The following is a 19,617-nucleotide window of genomic DNA, read 5'->3' on the forward strand; positions in this document are numbered from 1 at the left end:
ATCAAATCCTGCTGTGGAAAATGATCTTGCATTACCAGAGAAACACAAGTTTTTGCATTTCTTTAAAGAGGGAGTTTTTAAAAGCATTTGCTGCTTATGTTTATTCTCAGAAGTCCGTTTCTTACTTCAGTCACGACTGTACATTGGTTGTGGGGAAACTCTAGCTCTAAGGAGTTATTTAGCTAAAATAAAAATGACATTTTAGCTATTGGTTCCTTCTTCCTTAAGTAGAGAAAATGTCATCCCCTTTGAATATTTGTTGAAAATGCTGCTTAGAGTCAAGGCCACTGATTGAAAGCCAATACATAATGGAATTCAAGTTATGCTGACAAGTAGAATAGGATATTTCTTGGGTGCTTGATAGAAGAATGCTCTTGTTTTGCCAGCTGTGAAAGCTGCTGTTGCGAGCCTGCTGAGAGTGTACTGTTGGCAGAAGCTCTTTGGAAATGATTTTATGTTATATATGCATATAACATAGATCCAGAAGTGCTATGCCTTTTTCTGAATGATGGCATTTTCAATATGTAGCCATGCTTATTATCTCTTTATTAGATCATTTTACTATATCGTAAATAGGAGCTCCTTGTTCACTCACTTATTCACCGCACATCCAGTGAATGCCCATCGGTAGCAGGCTTTATCAGACCCTAGAGACCTCCTGAAAAGTAAGCTCTATGAAGTCAGGGGCTTTCTCTGTCTTGTTCACTGCTGTATACTCTATGTCTAAAAAGCATCTGACAAGTAACAAGTATTCAATCAATACTCGTTGAGTAATCAAAGAACAGTAGATCCCCTGGATATCCTCCCTCCGTCTTGGTAATTAAACTTAATGGCTGTAATTCTGTAATGAATTCCTAATCTGTAACTGAATGACGAGTTTCTAATCTAACTGGGATGGGTTTAATTCACAGCCCAATACTAATATTTTTTTCCTTAGTCCAGAATGGGTAAGAAATTTAATCAGTGCTCACTTTGATTCCACTAGTTTTGGCATAAATGTTTTTCCGGGCAATGGGCTGGAAAATATGAAACTCTCTTCTCTCAGTGAGTCTGTTCATATTGGGCCTTTGAGCATTTACAGGGAGTTAGTTTTATCTTCTGAAACCTTCTTGTCGTATTGTTGGCTCCAGTATCTGGTAACCTACTTTAAAAGGCAAAAACAAACAAACGGACGAAGCAAAATAAAAATCGCCAAACACTCCAAAAATGGTACTTGGAGAATAATCCAAAGAAATACAAATGCGTACAGCACATTAGTAAAACTTATTTAAAACTGGTCAAGTCCTCCTTCTTCTCCTAACCCTGCATTTGCTGTCCTGACCCTACAGAGAATCCTTTTTTTTGCCCAGCTCCAGATAGTCCTGATTCGGATTGGTATGCTGTCTGGGCTCCCTGAGTTCTACTCCTGCTCTTTCTTCCCTTCCCTCCCCCCCGCACCCCCCAATGTCATTTTCCTTCTCACTGCTCTCCTGGTTTCCTCTTTTTTCCCCCCTTTTTCTTTCTTTACCTGATCTTTCCCACATAGTGTACCTACCCGTATTTCCTTAGATATTTACAATTTTCAGGAGTGGGAAGAGGCAACACATCATAAATTTTGGTCTAGCTTGTGGTGGGCATGAGTTTCCCTTCTGACTGTAGGACTTTCTATGGCTAATGCCTCATTGACTGGGATCTCTATTAAGAGTTATTATTTTGTGTATCTTTGGAGAATGAAGTTTGAGGTGTTTTGAAATAGTGTTATAAGTGAATATTGCTTGATGAAAATGAATTGCCATTTCTATTTGGGGTTTCTCAAGTTTGATTTTTAAAAATGTACAACTAATATATTTTCTGTGACAAAAATTAATCTTTTGAGTGCTTATTTAATCCCTTATTTATTCATAGTAATGCATTTGGAAGATATTTGCATCCCCTTGGTGTTCAGATGAAGAACAGAGGCACAGAAAAGTCACATAACTTACCCAGCATCGCTAGTCAGTAGGAGAAGGTCCAGGATTTAGACAGGAAGTCAAGCCCCAGAGAAGAGATTCATAACCACCATAGCATGCTGTTCCTCTGAGCAAATATTTAGAACTGTGCTAAGTTGTGTTGAATTAGAAAGCTTCCTATGCTATGGACACTGACCCTGTCAGACTCTTCCAACCCACTCTTCCTCCAGAGCATAAGCATCTCTCTGAGATCCCAGAGACTTGCAGGTGGGGAGCAGGAGATGACTCTCTGTGCCAGTCCTTTTCATAGTGGCTTGTCCCCATTGCTGCTCTTCACGGGACACATAAAGGAGTAGCATTTGGCTCATGTCTTTTCTGTACCAAGAGTATCATTCCTTTATTTGCTTTTCAGAGTCCCTTTAAAAGTCTGCATGGCATTTGATATAGAAAAAAGGATAAAATACTTTACAGAGAGAGAAAAAGAGAGAGAGAATGAGCACAGATTTAAGTGCAATTTTGCTGTTTTAATCCATGTTGTTAAAGATAACACTTTTCTTCCCTGTGATGTGCGAGATAAATCTTCTCTTTCGCAAAGTGCACTACAAGCTGACAAACGTACACACTTTGATCATGTTGTGCACTTTTCTGCTAAGTCCCAGTTGTACACCACATATGGAGATGAAAATATTGTTACAAAAGGCGTGATTACACTTATTTGAACCTTAGAACAAATTTTATTTAACTATCACTAAAGGACCAATTACATTAGACCAAGTTGCTGTTTTGCTTCTATCTCTAGAAAGGTAGAAAGAAATGATGTCAGGGATATTTAGGGTGGAGAGTTGTGATATTATGATTTATAATAAGTATGTATTTGTCTTTTCTCCTCTTTTGGGGACAGAATTCCTAAAAATTGTTGGAATCTTCTAAGTGATAGAAATAATGAAGGTATCTTTTGTTATATTAATAAGGTGACTGGGGAGGCCCTTAGGTATTCTGAGGATTAGGGCTGGTTACTGGGAGAACCAACACTGGGATTGATTATACAGCTGGAGCTTCCTGTCCCCCCCCCCCCCCAACCTCTAGGAAGGGTGAGGGTCTGGAGATTGAGTTCAGTCACCAATGGCTGATGATTTAATCCAGCAGGCCTATGTAATGAAGCCTCCATAAAACCCCAAAAGGTGAGGATTAGGAGAGCTTCTGGATTGGTGGACACCTGGAGATTGGGGGAGAGTGAAGCACTCAAAGAGGACATGGAAGCTCTGTGCTCTTTTTCTACATCTTGCCCTCTGCATCTCTTCCATCTGGCTATTCCTGAGTTATATAGTCTTATAATGAACTGGTGATCTAGTAAGTGAAATGTTTCTCTGAGTTCTCTGAGTTGCTCAAGCCAATTAATTGAACCCAAGGAGGAATTTGGGAACCACTGATTTATAGCCAGTTGGTCTGAAGTAGAGTTAAAATTGGGATTGTGACTCATGCCTAAGTAGGGTGGTGGGCAGTCTTGTAGGACCGGACCCCCAAACCTCTGGGACCTGATGCCATTTCTAGGGAGATAGTGTCAGAATTGAATTGAATTGTAGGTTATCTTGTTGGTGTCAGGAGAATGGGTTGGTGGTGGTGGAGAAACTCCTCTCCTCCAGAACTGGGATCTGGACACTTTGGAGTGTTTATGTGTTTTTACTGTCATTAAGAAAAAAACAAAAACTGGCTGTTTGGTTTTTGTTCATTGCTATTTTCTGAAGGCACATTCATAAGAAATGAATAATGGTTGATTAAGTTTCATCTTTATTTGGCCAAAAGTGGTTAATTGTAGGCAATTTTTTGTGGTCAATCAAAAATTGTGACCAGTTTTCACCAGTAGTCTAGTTATTCTCTCTGACAATTGATAAATGGTAATTTTGTTGATTTGTTTATGCACCAAACTGAAGCTTGTCATGCAGATCTAACAGGTTATACAGGTTATACAACCAGAGACTTGACCTGATTAACTTAGAACTTAACTTGACAGAAATTGTGAACCAACCAACACTGGTAATAATCATGTTGCTTAAGAAAATCGTATTTAATATTCTATACACAGCTTTGTAAGTAATTTCATTCCTAATAATTTAATCCTTCTCGATTTTCAGCACAGTTGGAACTTAGTGCTGTGACATTGTTTCTTGTTTTATTTTCCTCCTTCCACATTATTAATAGAGATTTTGTTCTTAAAAATAAGCAACAACTGAAAATGTGATACTTTATCCTTTCAGATTGCTTTAACAAAACTTATCTTTTGAAATACTGGGGAGTTTTGTAATCCTAGTTCTGTTGTCTGAGCTGGCCTGATTCCAGTTTTGTGCTGTTTATGGAGGTTGCCTTTCTTTGTGCAATAAATTCTCTCTGAAGAGGAGCTTTGAAATTAAGCAATAAAATTTCACTAATTATTTGACGTATTCTGTCATTTTAGAGATTCGTTTCTCTATGAGTTTTAATTTGTATAAATGGTAAGTGCCCCTTCAGATCCCCATTCAACGTAGGACCCATTGGCTTTGCCATTAGGGCTGCTCTACTGGCCCTTGAAGGGTTGTTTGGCTGCAGAGAGCTGCCAAGCCCAATCTCTAACCCCACCCCTTCCCTCCTACCTCAGGATGGGGCCCACATTCAATTGTTGGGGAATCTATAGTGATCTAGTTCAAAACAAGTCTGGGAGCCATTCTAGTTTCAGTGCTCCCTGTGGTGTTGGGAGGTTGTCATTGGGCCACAGCCAACTGGACTTCTCTGCTCTGAACCGCTTCCTTTCTTGACCCTCCAGAAGATGGAGGCCAAGGAAAAATATGCGTTTCAAATTCCTCCTAAGGGTGCTTCCTGGGGAGCCCAACCTGTGATAACCTTCTCTCGGACACTCAAGACTCCAGCTTTTCATGGATCTATAGGAAAATGTTAAGTGAAACAGAATGTATGGTTGTTTTCACAGCAACTATTGCTTCTTAATAGATGGCACCATTAATAGTTTCGTAGTTTTTACTATTGTGTTATTCTTTTAAAGGGTTAAATTCTAATTTTCAAGCCAGATCTTCAAAATATTTATGGACTCCCCTTAAAAAGAGACTTGGATTTTTAGGGTAGGAATTGGGGGGTTGAAGAAAAGAATGTAAGTAACTTTTCCCCTTTTCTTACATTGAAGTTGCCCTAATCAGATTGTGTTGACCAATGATAGGTTTAAAGTGACACCTAGTCATCTTATTTATGGTGTAGACAAATGGACAAGTATCACTTCTCAGAATTTTGGATATTTGGTAATATTATACAAAGAGTGGCGAAGGATTCAAGAATATGATCGGTTGACAATCCCATGTTTTAAGTCTGAATGCAACTATTTCCCCTGTCAGTTTTAGCGATAGTGCTTATCTGGTCATGGTGGTGATGATGATGATTAACAACAATAATAATGTAGCACATTTGTATATACCTTTATCATAATACCCTTTTCAATTTGATTCTCTTGACATCGCTGGGAGATGGTTATTCTGGTCCTTGTTACAGAAAGGAGGAAACTGAGAGGTGAGAGATTAGTCTCAGGTCACACAGAATCAACTCTCAGGTCTTCTGATGATGTCAGGTCTGTTTTCTTCTTCACTCCAGTACCGTTTTGCACTGGCAAATCAACACGTGTGAACATACATTTCACCTCTCAGACCTGAGACATCAGGCTACTCACCCATGAAATAAGAGATAAACCTTGCAAAATGGGATTATTTATAAAATTTGCTCTTGAATCAAGGAGAGCAAATTATTGTGTCACCCTACAGATGGATGAACTAAGGCTAAGGTGGTATTCTAATTCCTGGAACGCTGATAAAAACTGTTTTGGGAGGCAGACCCATTTCAGTGACAACTTCCTCTGAAATATCAGGTCCACATTTGTTTATTTCTTTTACATCACTTATTTTTTTTAAAGATTTTATTTATTTATTTGACAGACAGAGATCACAAGTAGGCAGAGAGGTAAGCAGAGAGAGACGAGGAAGCAGGCCCCCTGCTGAGCAGAGAGCCCAACGTGGGGCTCCATCCCAGGACCCTGGGATCATGACCTGAGCTGAAGGCAGTTGCTTAACCCACTGAGCCACTCAGGCACCCTACATCACTTATTTTTTAACATGTAATTACGTGTATCCTTTTGTTTCTCTACTTGACTGAGAGGTGTTTCAAGGTGGAACTGTCTCATATCTATTTCTCTGTGCCAGCAGTGCCTTAATAAGTCTTCCATCTTTTCACCCAACAAAGGTTTGTTGAAGTCTTTTTGTGCCAAACACAGTGATAGGCAATATGGGGTATGGTGGTAAATGTGAAAGACAAGGTCCCAGTAGTCATACAGTCTATACTCTAAGGTGAGAAAAAAAAAATAGAAGAATATAAGTATCGTGGTTGCTGTAATGCAAAGGACACATAGAATATCAAGGACTTGAGGAAAGTCTGAAGACATGCATTTGCAGGGATAATGGGAGTGTTTTAAGGGTAGACCTTAAAGTTTAAACTGAAGAAGTTTAAGTCAGTTCTAAGAAATCCGCACAGATTCAAAGTATGTAGTATTGTATTTTTACAGCCGTCAATTGATTTATAAGGGGAAACCTGCTAGGTTTTTTTTAATGAATCTGTAAGTTTGCTTTATTTTATTCCTCAATCATTTGTACCTACTTAACCATTAAGCAACAGGTATGGTCGATTGTGGATAAGCAAGATGACAGAAAAAGTTTAGACTTGGAGTCAAACAGACATGGCTCTGAACCTTGGCTCCAGACTCTTGGTAGCTGTGATACCCCTGTTTCCCAGTGTCCTCATCAGATATATGTGATAATACCAGTCTTAGATTGCTCCCATTAGGACCAGTGAGGTATCAGTGAATGAGACTGAAAATGAGTGGTCTTCTGTGTTGTGGAATGTACATAAAGTGTTCAGTTCTGTGAATGATCTTCCAATTATTATTAAATAATCAAAAGAAAAAAAAACTTATACAAGCAAGGAGATCAGACAGCAAATTCCAGAAAGCAGCCAGTTATAAATTCCTCCATGTAACATTCTTTTCCTACACTTTAGGAAAGTGCTAAGCTTTAGAAATTATTTCTTACAGAACTGGGAAGCTGACAGAACAGGAAAGTCGGTGTCCCTTGAATTGCATACAGTCAACACTCAGGTTGAGATGTGGACAATAGAACAATAGACATATTCTGTGATGGAGGGCAACTCCTCTTCCTCCTGCTCATGCCAGGAGTCTAAATCAAGTCAGAGATATTTAAAATTGAAAACATTATATAATGTAGGAAAGGTACTATAGGCATTGTAGGTATAAGTATCTTTGATGAAAAATGAATGTTTGACTAAATTTCACTGATGTTTTTACCAAACCCTAACAGTATATAATGACTTCTTTTGAAATCATAAGACCATTTCGGGGGTGGGGTGATGACATTTATTACTGCATTTTGATATTTCCTATGCAATCATCTTTCATCATTAGATAATTTTGCATTATCATCTGGCTATTCTTATGTGTACATCTTGGCATTCAATTATATTACAAGATGCTGAAGATAGGCAATCTTTGAATGTCTATAGCTCCTGAAACATAGTAGACCATGAGTGCTTGGGAATGGATTAACTGTTGGACTTTTTGACGGATGTGAAGATACAAAGTGTGAATGAGTTTCAGGGCTAAATCTTCTAGTTCTAATCATTTGAGAAGTAATACAGTCCACAGTTTAACAAACTATCCATAAGGCATCAAACAACAAGATGCCATAAGGAACAGGATCTCCATATTTGTTCAGCTGAAATAAATTAATTGTGTAGTCCCTTTTTCCAGGAAAACACAAATTGACCAAGCTGACAAGTATGAGGCATAGGCATAAAAGATATGAAATGGATTTAGAGCCTGTGATAATCCAACCTAACTAACTCAGCTTAAAGTTTGATAGATCTGTAGTGAATGAATAAATCAGTGAATTCAGACTACACTATGTCTGGATTGCCTGTTTATCTCATCTGAAATAATCATAATAAAATTTTTTCAGCCTTCATTTCTTTCAGCTATGGAGTCAGTAGTAATCTCTGAATGATACTTAGGATATTACATATCTTTAATTGGATGCTTAAGTAATCACAGCAATTTAATTAAAAGGGCAGTCATATTTTAAAATAGCTATTGTTCCCGAGAGTGTTACGGTTTTGTTCTCACATTTCTACAGTTACCTAATGCTTCTACTCATCAGTTTTTTGATTTTTAAAAACATTATGTAGTTCTCAACTTACCACTAGTCTTTGTCTCAAATGTTTTCTTTTCAAAATATGTGTTGTTTCTTTCTGTTCGCATTTGTAAGCCCCCTCTCCAAAGCTTGTAGTTTTTCAGAGCTCCGTCATTCACCTTTTCTTCTCTTTGGTGGGGGCACCTGGGTGGCTCAGTCAGTTAAGCATCTGACTTCAGCTTACGTCATGATTCCAGGGTCCTGGGACGGAGGCCCATGTTGGGCTCTCTGCTCAGTGGGGAGTCTGCTTGTCCCTCTCCTCTCACAAAGAAATAAAATTTAAATATATATATATATATATATAATTATATGTTAATTTAATTTTATATTTATATATGTGTATATGTGTGTGTGTGTGTGTGTGTGTGTGTGTGTGTGTGTGTGTGATTTTCCCTCTGAGTGATTTGTTCACTCCCAACCCTTCAACTACCGACTACATCAGCACCTGACAGAACTGTTATTACATTTTCTGTCTCTTTCTTTAGCTCCAGATCAGCTTCTTCAGTTTGATGTTGCATGGGTTCTTCAAGGACAACTTGTCCTGAATCAAAAATCCTTCTTTTCTCCTCTACATGCCTGTGCACCCACCTGTGGTGCTTACTTGTGTAACGGTGACGTCACACAACCTGGTCACAAAAGCCAAAATCTTAGTGACATGCTTAGTGGTTTCCCGTTACCTTACTACTTGGATGAAATCAGTGCAGCCTAAATATACAGAATTTTTATTTGTAACTCCTACCTCAATAAAGCCAGAAGAAAATAGTACGAAGCTTCTCTGATTCTAACTCAAATTCTAACAGCTCCAGTGGTTCCTTCACTGGAACCAGCCCTAGTCACATTGTCTCAGGCATCCTTAGTGCCTCTTCCAATAACCTCCTCATGGACCTCAGTGCCTTCCGTCCTTTCACTCCAGGTTGTCCTGTGCAACAGGCACCCGCCTCCATTTTTCTTTCACAGACGTTCACAGATGAAACGTCTTTCTGTGGGCTCCTTGAAAGAGTGAGGAGATAGAAACATTGAGTGAGGCAGTTAAGCACTTTAATTATTCATAATCTTCCACAGGACCTGCACACGCCGTGCTTGATCTGGCCCCCATCTGCCTCTCATCTTTGTCTCACACTTCTCTCCCTCTCACTCATTAGCTCTGCTGACTTGTTCCTGCCCTGCTCTTTCCTGCCCTTTCTCATGCTGCCTTCACCCATTCTCTCTTCTTTCTGACCCCAACACCACTTTAGGGAGACTTTTCTTGAACACTCCTCCATGTAAATTGAATGCCCTTGCTCTTCCTCATGGGACTTGCCATAATTTAAAATTATATACTTATATTTGGTGTTTTGTTCTGTGTTAAGCCTATTTCACCTACAACATTTCTGAACTCTGAAGGTGGAGTCAGTGTCTGTTTTATTCACCATTGCATCCACAGCCCCTGTGCAGTATCTGGCAGATAGTGGGCATGTAATACATATTTAATGAAAGAATGAATCAATCATCACAACTACTAGTGGCATATTTGTAGGCTCTGTCTGTGGATTATGGGCAATTCCCACCCCCTAAAATGGTTAGTAAGAATATTGCTTATTGTAGGAATAACTTTGACGATGCTCTAACTTATGAAAGATATGACCTTCAGTATGCTAGCACTGTTATTGTACATTATTGCCACACGTGGCAAGTCTGATCACAACACATTGGACACCCATTGTTTGGCTACCAGACATTTCTTCTTTATTTGGCTACCTGAGGTTTCTTCCTATTTCATAAAACTCATGTAATTCTCCTACGTACAAACTTTTAATGTATTCCCATTGTTTTCAAGATAAGGTACAAATTGTTTGGCATGTCTAACAAAGTCCTTCTCAAGCTGGGCCTGGCCATTCTTTTCAACTTCAGCCCCAACCAGTCTTAACCATAGGCCATAATCAAACATGATTCATACCTTGGCCTCTACCAGAAATGTCCCATTTTTGTCCCTAGATGGATGCATATTTGCTCTTTAAAATTTGGCGCTCTTAAGCACCTGAGTTACTCCTTCCTTTGTGTTCCCATTGTGTAGGTATATCCTCTTTATTCTAAAATTTACCACATATTCTATTATAATTTATTGGGATGCCTGTCTCCCAGACTAGATGGTAACTCCTGAATTAGACTGTGTATTCCCAGTGTCCAGCCCAATATATAACATATAATGGAACCTAGTAATATTTGGGTGACTGAATGTATTTGGCAATTGGTTGGAAGTAAAAAGCCTTTGCTCACTGCGGCAATTTATAAATGGTGATGTAATTTTCATCTGACTCAAAAAAAAAAAACCCATTTAAGCCATAATGGAACTGAAACATATTGCTAATATTCCTTTTTATTCTAATATTAGAATATGTTCTCTTTCTATTCCACTGAGATTGAGGAACCTTGATAGGTGGCAGAGATCTTTTCTAAACTTTCTCTTTGTTTTCTCATGGCCTTAGAAGGAGAAGCCAAAGAAAGAGTTCATTTCTTTCTTTCTAGCTCTCTCTTCCTTCCTTCCTACCTACCTACCTACCTACCTTCCTTCCTGCCTTTCTTCTTTCTCTCTCCCTTTGTTTCTTTTCTTTCTTTTTTTTTTTTTTTTTTTGGTATGATAATGGGATGGGGTTTCTGCCATTTTGGTTTACTCAATGGAGACATAATATCAGCGGAGGGTTCAAATCTTTGGGACTTGCCTGTGTCTTAGATAGTCTCAAATACCACTTGTCTCATAACACACCATTTTGCTGATACATAAAAATCTTTCTGTAATAAATACTATGAGCTATAAAATGAAATTAACTTTAAAGGAGGTCTACTAATAAAAGTAGGAAAAGGATCTTTTTACTTAATAAGTGGTCTCATCTCTAAGACATACTCATTTTATTAATCCAGGCACTTGTTTTTCCATGTACATCAAATGAATCAAAATTGCCATTCTTTTTTGTACTCCCTTGACTCTCATTACACATTTTGTATCCTTTGGTTTTTATTATAGTTATCCACAAAACTAGTATTGAAACTTGGAAAATAAAACAACAACTCTGATGTATGATTAAATGATTGATGTCATTTATTTGATATATATTTAATGTGAACAAACAGGATTACTTTCAATAGATGAGAATGACATGTTTTGAAATTCAATATACTTTGAATCATATGTTTTTATAAAGCAGCTAACCTCATTAAGTTGGTTAATTAAATAAGTGCCTTTTCTGAGTCACACTCTCTCTCTTTCTTTTTTAAATAGGTGGTGTTTGCATTGCTCAATCACAGAAAATCCCACGTGAACCAAGACCTGGAGAATTTGAAAAAATTATCAAACGCCTGCTAGAAACACCTAATGCACGGGCAGTGATTATGTTTGCCAATGAAGATGACATCAGGTGCTGATTAACTTTCTTCCTGGTGTAGGATCACATTTGCAACACACATTTTTTTTAAAAAAACATATGTCATATTCAATGTACAATCTTATGAAATTTCACAGGAACTGCAACATTCATGCAATTACAGACTACCTTCCTTCTGCTGCAGAGACACAACAGCCTTCTAGTTTCTAAGTCTGAAATGGCTAGAGAGTAAAACCTGAGGAGTGAAAGAAATGAGACAAATAAGGATGATAGCCAGAATGATGTGAATGAGGTTAAGGATGAGGCTGATTAACAGGTGCTGGAGTTAAAGTCTCCAGGATGTTTCCTTTAGAAATGATGAAATTCAAGCAGTTAGTGATTGACTAGTTAGTTTAACAGTGACTTACTGAGTGCATATAATTTGATATAACAGGTCTTGTATCATTCCTAAGTATAGTGTTTCTTGATAAATATGGTATGTTTTATTTCTTTTTATTCCTGCAGGAGGATACTGGAAGCAGCAAAGAAATTAAACCAAAGTGGTCATTTTCTCTGGATTGGCTCAGATAGTTGGGGATCCAAAATAGCACCTGTTTATCAACAAGAGGAGATTGCAGAAGGGGCTGTGACGATTTTGCCCAAAAGAGCATCAATTGATGGTAAGTACAAGCCATAGAAACTTTGTTTCATTCCAACTGAATCAAAGCTCAAAGGCAAAACCAGTGTATCACCATAGGATGAAATGCACCCATTGTTGATGACTCTGGATAGAATTTTTAATTCTGATGGTAGAATTACCAAGACAGTAACTCTTTAACCAAGCATTACTTTTCATTAAAAAAGAGTACCCATTAGAATTTTTTTCTTAAAAAAAGGGAGTTAGTGTTGTTTTTAGCCATTTCCACGATGTTGCCTCCTAACCTTGAATATTTCTACGGCACAGATGATGGGTACAGTGCTGTCATTGTGAGAGAGCTGCTTTATAAAAAATGGAGACCTGCTGGGCTGATCTTATGGGTATATTAATGCAAGAGCAAAGATACAGAGCCTCCCTGAAAGGAAGACTGTCTCGCAGATAGCCTTTCCAATGGTCTTAGCAGTAACTGAAATGCCTACCTTCCCCATTGTCTTCTGGAGAAGGCATTAGTTCTAGCTGGTCTCCCTTCCATGAGGTGGTCCCCTGAGCAGGCTGATACTTTGGCCCATTACCCCTGACCCCATAATATTACATTAACACTGATTAGTTTATTGGATTAGCTGAAAATGGAAAAGATAGGACAGATACATTTTGAGTGAAGTAGAAGCATAGAAACCTGGAGAATTGATTCCACCAGGAGACAGAGAGAAGAATGAGAAAAGTGTGAGTTGGTTCTGAATATATAGCAGAAGGTTGCTGGCGGCTGTGATGTAGAGGAGTGGGGGAGTTTCGAGGATAACAACAGGCTCTCCTCTTCCGTTCATCTGTTGAGCCAGGTGCCAAAATGGTGAACAGCAAGGGTGATAATATTGTCCACTGATTACCCTTGGCCTTTACCATATGGGAAGACTGATTTCTGGGCTACTGGTTCCTCCCATTTGTTAATACTTTTTTTTCTTTTCTTTTCCCTCATGCAATGATCACAACATAACTTAATTTCCATTCAAAAGCTTTGACAGTATTTGGTTTTACTTTTGAAAGAATACTAAAATCATAACTTTCTTCCCTAAAATAGGGTTTGATCGCTATTTTAGAAGCCGAACTCTTGCCAATAATCGAAGAAATGTGTGGTTTGCAGAATTTTGGGAGGAGAATTTTGGATGCAAGTTAGGATCACATGGAAAGAGGAACAGTCATATAAAGAAATGCACAGGTAACCACTGAAATGTTTTCCTTGGTGCATTTGTTTTATTATTACCTGAGAAATGAAGTTTTTTGGGATGGATAATGATCTATTTCTTTACCTCTCTTACTAGTTTCTCATCAGGGTTGAGCATACGCTGATCATTCAGCAAACCTGTGTGTACTCATTGGTTCTTAGAGTTGACATGTATTTCTTGACCCCATGCAATGTGCCCAACACTGGGCTATTTGAATTCTATTTAAAAACATTTTTTGAGTTTCTGCTATGTATAGAAAACCTTAATAGGTTTGGTTAGATATAGACAAACCAGCAAAAAATGATACTGGTCTCCAGGTACCTAACATGTAGTGAGGTTGATGATCGTAATACATGATAAGTGAGAGTCTCTTTTTTTCACTCTATCAACCCATGGCCCCTATAGTACAATTATCCCCCATGTCCTGCATAGCTCTTGCAGCTATGATTTTTTGATGCTTTATCTTCTATATCATGTGCTTAAAAATAATAGTGATATTAAATGTACATATTTTGAATGTAAGAATGAAACATTTTTAAATTTTCAGATAACATGATGATGTACATAAAACCATGTATGGAATTTTAAAAATTAGAGTTAAGTACTCACTTTAGCAAAAGCATAGACAAAGGTCAATATAAAAAACATTTTTAACTATATATATCTCTATGTATCTCTCTCTCTATGGTTTCTTTTATAGAAACTAACATGTGGAAAATGAAATTTAAAGAATCCTGTTAATAGCAAGATCAACAAACATAAAACACCAGGGATAATTTTAACAAAGAGACATAAATCTTCTATACTGAATACTACAAAACTTGAATGAGCCTTTTATAACCATATACCCCTCTCTTGTCTACCCCTCAGACCCATATTTTGATAGATTCTCCTTTCCCTGTAATCCCTCTAATCACTCCCTTTGGAAATAGCTGCTCAATAGAAGGTATAATATGATCAATTCTAGAGCAGACATATACACAGAGTAAGGAGGGGGTGTGAAAAATGGGTAACATACTGTGGAGGGGTCTAACTTCAGGCTTCCTGTGTGCCAGGCACCCTTCCAGGAACTGGAACGGAGAGGAAGTCTGTGCTCACGGGCCTTACACTCCAGTGTGAGGAGACAGGCACTAAATAAGGAAGTAGATAAATGAACAGAGACTTCCAGATGCTAAGGTGTGCTTCCGGGAAATACAAGGGGATGAATGTGAAAAGCTGAGCAGGTGGTATTGGCCCGGAGGGTGACCAGTAGGTTGTGTAGTCACAGAATGCTTCTCCAAGCAGGTGATGTTTGAGATGAGACCTGAATGGTAAGATGTTATCAGCCACATGAAGATATGATGGCAAACTATCCCAGGATCTAGGGCAAGTCTCCATTGTTGAAGCCACTGGTGATGGGGGGTGGGGAGGAACAAGGTGGCTGGAGTGAGGGAGGGAGGGTAGTAAGTGAGAGGAAGAGTGATGGCCAACGAGGCTAAAGAGATAGGATGGGGTCACATCATGCAAGGTCTTCAAGTTATGTCTAGAAACTTGAGTGCTAGGGCAGGGCTGGGGGTTAGGCTTTATCCTACCTCAAGGCTTTGGATCTAGGACATTGCTCAGGTACCTGTTTTCAAGCAGATTCCCCTGGCAGAGGTGTGAGAAGGGCTGGAGGTCAGGAGAGAAAAAAGGAGAAAGGTCAGTCAGCCCTTCTGCTAGTCCTGGTGATGGACAGTCGTAGCCTGTAGAAGGATGCGCAGGTCCGGACAGAACACAGAGGAAAGAAGTCCTGGGAAGTTGCATTGATAGTGCATGGTGACGAACACTGGTGTGGGGTTAAGAGATGGAGGCTCCGAACGTGAACTCTCTACCAGCTAGGCCTAGGAAAAGGGTGATGTCATTAGTTAGCAGAGAAGACAGAATGAAGGGTAGATACGGAAGGGAGAGACTTGAATTTGGTTTTGAGGTGGCCCCATGAAACTGCCCAGCAGGTGGCAGCATAAGGTCTGGGACCCCACAGAGAATCCAGCACTAAAAATACGAGCTCTTGCTTGTCAGATGGAGTCCTGGAAATTAAGGACCAGGGCAGAGATGCAATTGCCAAAGGAGTTGGAGCAGAGCTGAGGGAAGATTCTAGGGGAGGATCCAGGAAAAGCCAGTGAGCATGGTGAGGAGTGCCATCTCAGTGAGTCGAAGAAAAAATGTCATGCATGTTAGTGCTGCTGAGAGGCCTGGCTGACCGATGTGAAGTGTGACACACTCAGATTGTGAGGGGCTGAGATACAGCCAGAAGAGAGGAAATGGGGGAAAGAATGCTTTTTAAAAAGTCTGGCAAAGAAAAAAAAAAAGGTCTGGTGAGAAACTTGAGAAAGAAGCCAGGTTACAGAAATTTTCTTCAGAATAGGGCACACTTGAGCATGTTTTCAGAGAAATATAATATGCAGAAGGAGTAGATAGAGAAAGAGAAATTAGCTGTGGGTTAGGATCTTGACAGATACTTTAGGGAGAGGCATTAAAAGGGAGATGTTACCTTGAAATAATATGATTCAGTTGGGGGAAAAAGATACACACAGAACTGTACAGAAGTAGAGGGGGGAAAATCCTATAATTAAAAGCTTGATTTGGGCATAGATATTTCTTCAGAAATATATAACTGTAAGTTCCAGTTATGAAATTCAAAACTTCATGGAAGAGATAAGTGTTTGATAAGAAAGATTTGAGAAAGAGCATCCAAGATGAAGGAAAAGGTAGGCCAGCAGGGCAAAGGCACAGAGTAGGACATGGCATGGAGACATGGGAAGCACAGGAAAGGGGTGAACATATTGGAAAAAGGGTGCATGTTAAGGAATAATGGAAAATAAAGAGGGTCCGGTTTATAGAAGGATGTGAAAGGGGAGTTTATGGAATAACTTCCATGCTTTCACTCAGATATATTTTACATTGGACTTAGTTCTGACTTCTGAGAGTTACTATTTGATTGTGTACTCATGTTCACGGCCCACTGTTGTTTAGACCGTAAGAATGAGAGTCTACCATTCTCTCTATGTCTATATAAAGTTGGTAGGAAATTAGTTATTAAATAATCATAATTTTTAATAGACTGTTTTTGGAATCTAAACTCTTATTTTCTCTAAACTCCTGTTTTTTTTAAAAAAAATGTTGATATATGTCGATGTCCTTTCAGCGTCTGTGGATGGTGTATGCTGATACTTATTTCGAGCGTAGTTCTGACCTGGGTTATGGTACAGTCCAGAGTTGGTGGCATGTCTGCTGCAGGGTCCTTCAATTGATTTGGGTGTTGCTAACAAATAGAAAAGTCTCTCCAGTTAGAACTATTTCTAGTGTGATGAAAATGGTGTTTACTCTAAGTGCTAGGGCAAGTGCACCCTTAGGGAATGGGATTAGTAAACAGATTTTTAGGCAAATTCCATTGTGAGTGATACTGAAATAACTTGTGTCTGGGTAGAAAAGAAATAAATGAGGCAATGTTCTAGCTTAATTTGTTTTTAGATATATTTATTTCTTTGAGAAGGGGGGGGGGGTGTGCATGCATGCAAGCAGGGGGAGGAGTAGAGGGAGGAGGGAAAGGGAGAAAGAAGCAGATTCCCCAATGAGTGCAGAGCCTGCTTTGGGGGTTCCATCTCACAACCCTGAGATCATGACCTGAGGCAAAACAAGAGTCGGACATTCAACTGACTGAGCCACCTGGACACCCCAAAACTTATTTTTTTTTCAACAGTAACACATGAATATTTCCAGATGTTGAGAGAAGATGTGTGTTACCATCAACGCTCAGTCTTCATCTCTGTTTTTGGGGAGGAAACGTGATCTTATCACATGAGTGGTCAATGTACTTAAGAAGGAAAACCTATGGATATTCATGAGTAGGGGTGTCCAGGGTTTGAAAATTATCTTTTTTAAGATTTTATTTATTTATTTGACAGAGAGAGATATATATCACAAGTAGGAGGTGGTGGCGGGGAGCAGGCTCCCCGCTGAGCAGAGAGCCCGATGCGGGGCTCGATTCCAGGACCCTGAGATCATGACCTGAGCATGAGGCAGAGGCTCAACCCACTGAACCAACTGGGCGCCTCTGAAAATTATTTATATTTCCAATTTGTCTAATTCCATCCAATGCAGAAATGAATGCATACAGATATGCATGTTTCAAAATTGGGCCCTTACAGAGTTCATGTTTAACCATCCACAGTGTGTCAAAAAGTTAGGGAACTGTGTGAGAAAGGATATCAACAGGGGCCTTTTTGCTGCATTTAGGGTATCATTTGTGAGTTATGTTCTGAGTAAAATCTTACACTGGGCAATGATAATCTGTGAACATAATTATTTGCTTCCATTGGGAGCAATACTGGCAATGTATTTACATGGATAATAGAGTGTTTCCCAGCAGGGGAGGGCTTCTGTCTTACCCATTTTCCGGAGGTAGAAATGTCTTCAAGCAGTGAGGAGCACCCTCTTCCTAAAATTAACTTGGTGCTAACAGTTTTCTGAGATGATTTTCCCCCCTAGAATCTCAGGAAAGCTTTCAAAAAGATGTGATATTACTGTTAACTTTGATATGCTGGCCAAATTCCAAAGTGAAACAATTCCTACCATCCACTTAGCTATTTATGTAGTTATTATTGCTTCTGAGAGCTGCTGAGTTCTGAAAGCTACTACTACTTAATCCTACTTAAAATTCCCTTTGTCTCTCTCCAGAAGAAAAAAGGATTCTTTTGTGCTTGTTATCAGTGGTGATGGGTGTTATTTTTTAGACATTTATCTGACCCCTCTCTCTTTTCACCGTCCCTCCCTTGTTCCACTCCCAGTCTTCATGCCTCTCCACTCCTCACAACCCAGACACCCACAGCAGCCCCTCCCCGAGAATGGTGGATTTTTATCACCTCTCCCTCTCCTTGCACATTTTTCACAGACCCCTTTCCCCACTCGGGCTTCTGCCTGAGCTCCTCTTCACTGCCTTGTTGTGTCTTTTTCCTATACTTTGTCCCATCAGTCCCTAATCTGCCGTTGTTTTGTCCAGGAAGAATATCATCGGTGGTGGAGAGCTTTTCTTTTGAGGTCTTGCTTGACTTTTTTATGGCTGTCATTCTGATTTCTCACCTTCTGTGGTGAGACCTGATAGTGAGTATTACAGGCCTGGAGTATGTGGGAAGTCATCCTAGGTCTATGCTCCCCAGAGGCAGACTCCCTCTCGGCTCATGCTGTGTCCTGGACTTCATTTCTTCATTGTGAATTGTGAAGAGCTCTCTGTGCCCTTATCAAAACAACATCCCTGACCAACCCAATGGATTCAGTCGGCCCCATAGAGCATCTTAAAACCTCCCCTTGCCTCAGTCATCCATGCATTCATCATGATTTACTTGTTTATTCGTTTTGGATGACCTCCCTTATGCCAAACACTGTGCTACAGATACAGAGACAAAGAACCGACCACTCTTGCCCTTTGCTCACACGCATGTGCCCTGTCTTACCTACAGCATTTGAAGTGCCTTCCTTGTCTGTTGGGTTTTAATCCTTAGCCAGGAGGTTAGAGCACTGCTGCTTAGCCTGCATATGGCTGACACTCTGATGCTAAATGGTGGTGAGCATATGCTACTTGAAATGGCCTATTGATTCTTATTTATGATGATAGAAATAGTGGTAATGGAAAAAGCAATGCACAGATATGTTTCTTCCCACAAACAAGCAATTTTGTCAGTGAACCAAATAGCAGGCTCAATAATTAGCTCCCTGAAAGGCCTGCCAATTTATTATCTAGGGCCAGAATAACTAACTAGGTGACTTTTCAGGTGTAACTACCTCTCCACAGTCCTCTCTTGGTTTGGGAGGCTGTGGAAGGTGGAAGCTTTTACCCATTCACCCAGGACTCATGGAGACCACGTGAGTGAGTTGGGTAGTTAGCAATAGGGATAGATTTAGACAATTTGATTTGGTGACTCAGGATGAAGGGAAACTAAGATAACTTTCCCTGTGCTAAAATACGGGAAAATGCTAAAATATGTTCTGCCATTCTTAAATGCTCCTTGCCCCTTGCCTAGAGTAAACCTCTGGGGGACGGTGTCCTTATATTAGCACCGTGGGTGGTTGTTAGCCCAGATGCTGCTGTTCTTAGTGAGTAAAATAGCAGCAACCCCAGAATGACTTATTTATGCCACTTCTGAGATTCCATATTGAATTTCAATAGATGGCAAA

The 19,617-nt window shown here is 39.5% G+C and overlaps 1 protein-coding gene across 4 annotated transcripts in view; it reads left to right on the forward strand.

Annotated features, from left to right (window-relative positions):
• The window catches only part of GRM8 (glutamate metabotropic receptor 8), a 737,764-nt gene that overhangs the window by 331,557 nt on the left and 386,590 nt on the right, over positions 1-19,617 (forward strand). For all 4 annotated transcript variants that reach the window (XM_059396474.1, XM_059396472.1, XM_059396471.1 and 1 more), the window contains exons 4-6: positions 11,469-11,604; positions 12,076-12,230; positions 13,284-13,421. In XM_059396474.1, the coding sequence (XP_059252457.1) occupies positions 11,469-11,604; positions 12,076-12,230; positions 13,284-13,421 (429 nt within the window). The remainder of the gene's footprint in view (positions 1-11,468; positions 11,605-12,075; positions 12,231-13,283; positions 13,422-19,617) is intronic.

Source organism: Mustela nigripes, chromosome 4, assembly GCF_022355385.1.
Source record: "Mustela nigripes isolate SB6536 chromosome 4, MUSNIG.SB6536, whole genome shotgun sequence".
Lineage (NCBI taxonomy): Eukaryota > Metazoa > Chordata > Mammalia > Carnivora > Mustelidae > Mustela > Mustela nigripes.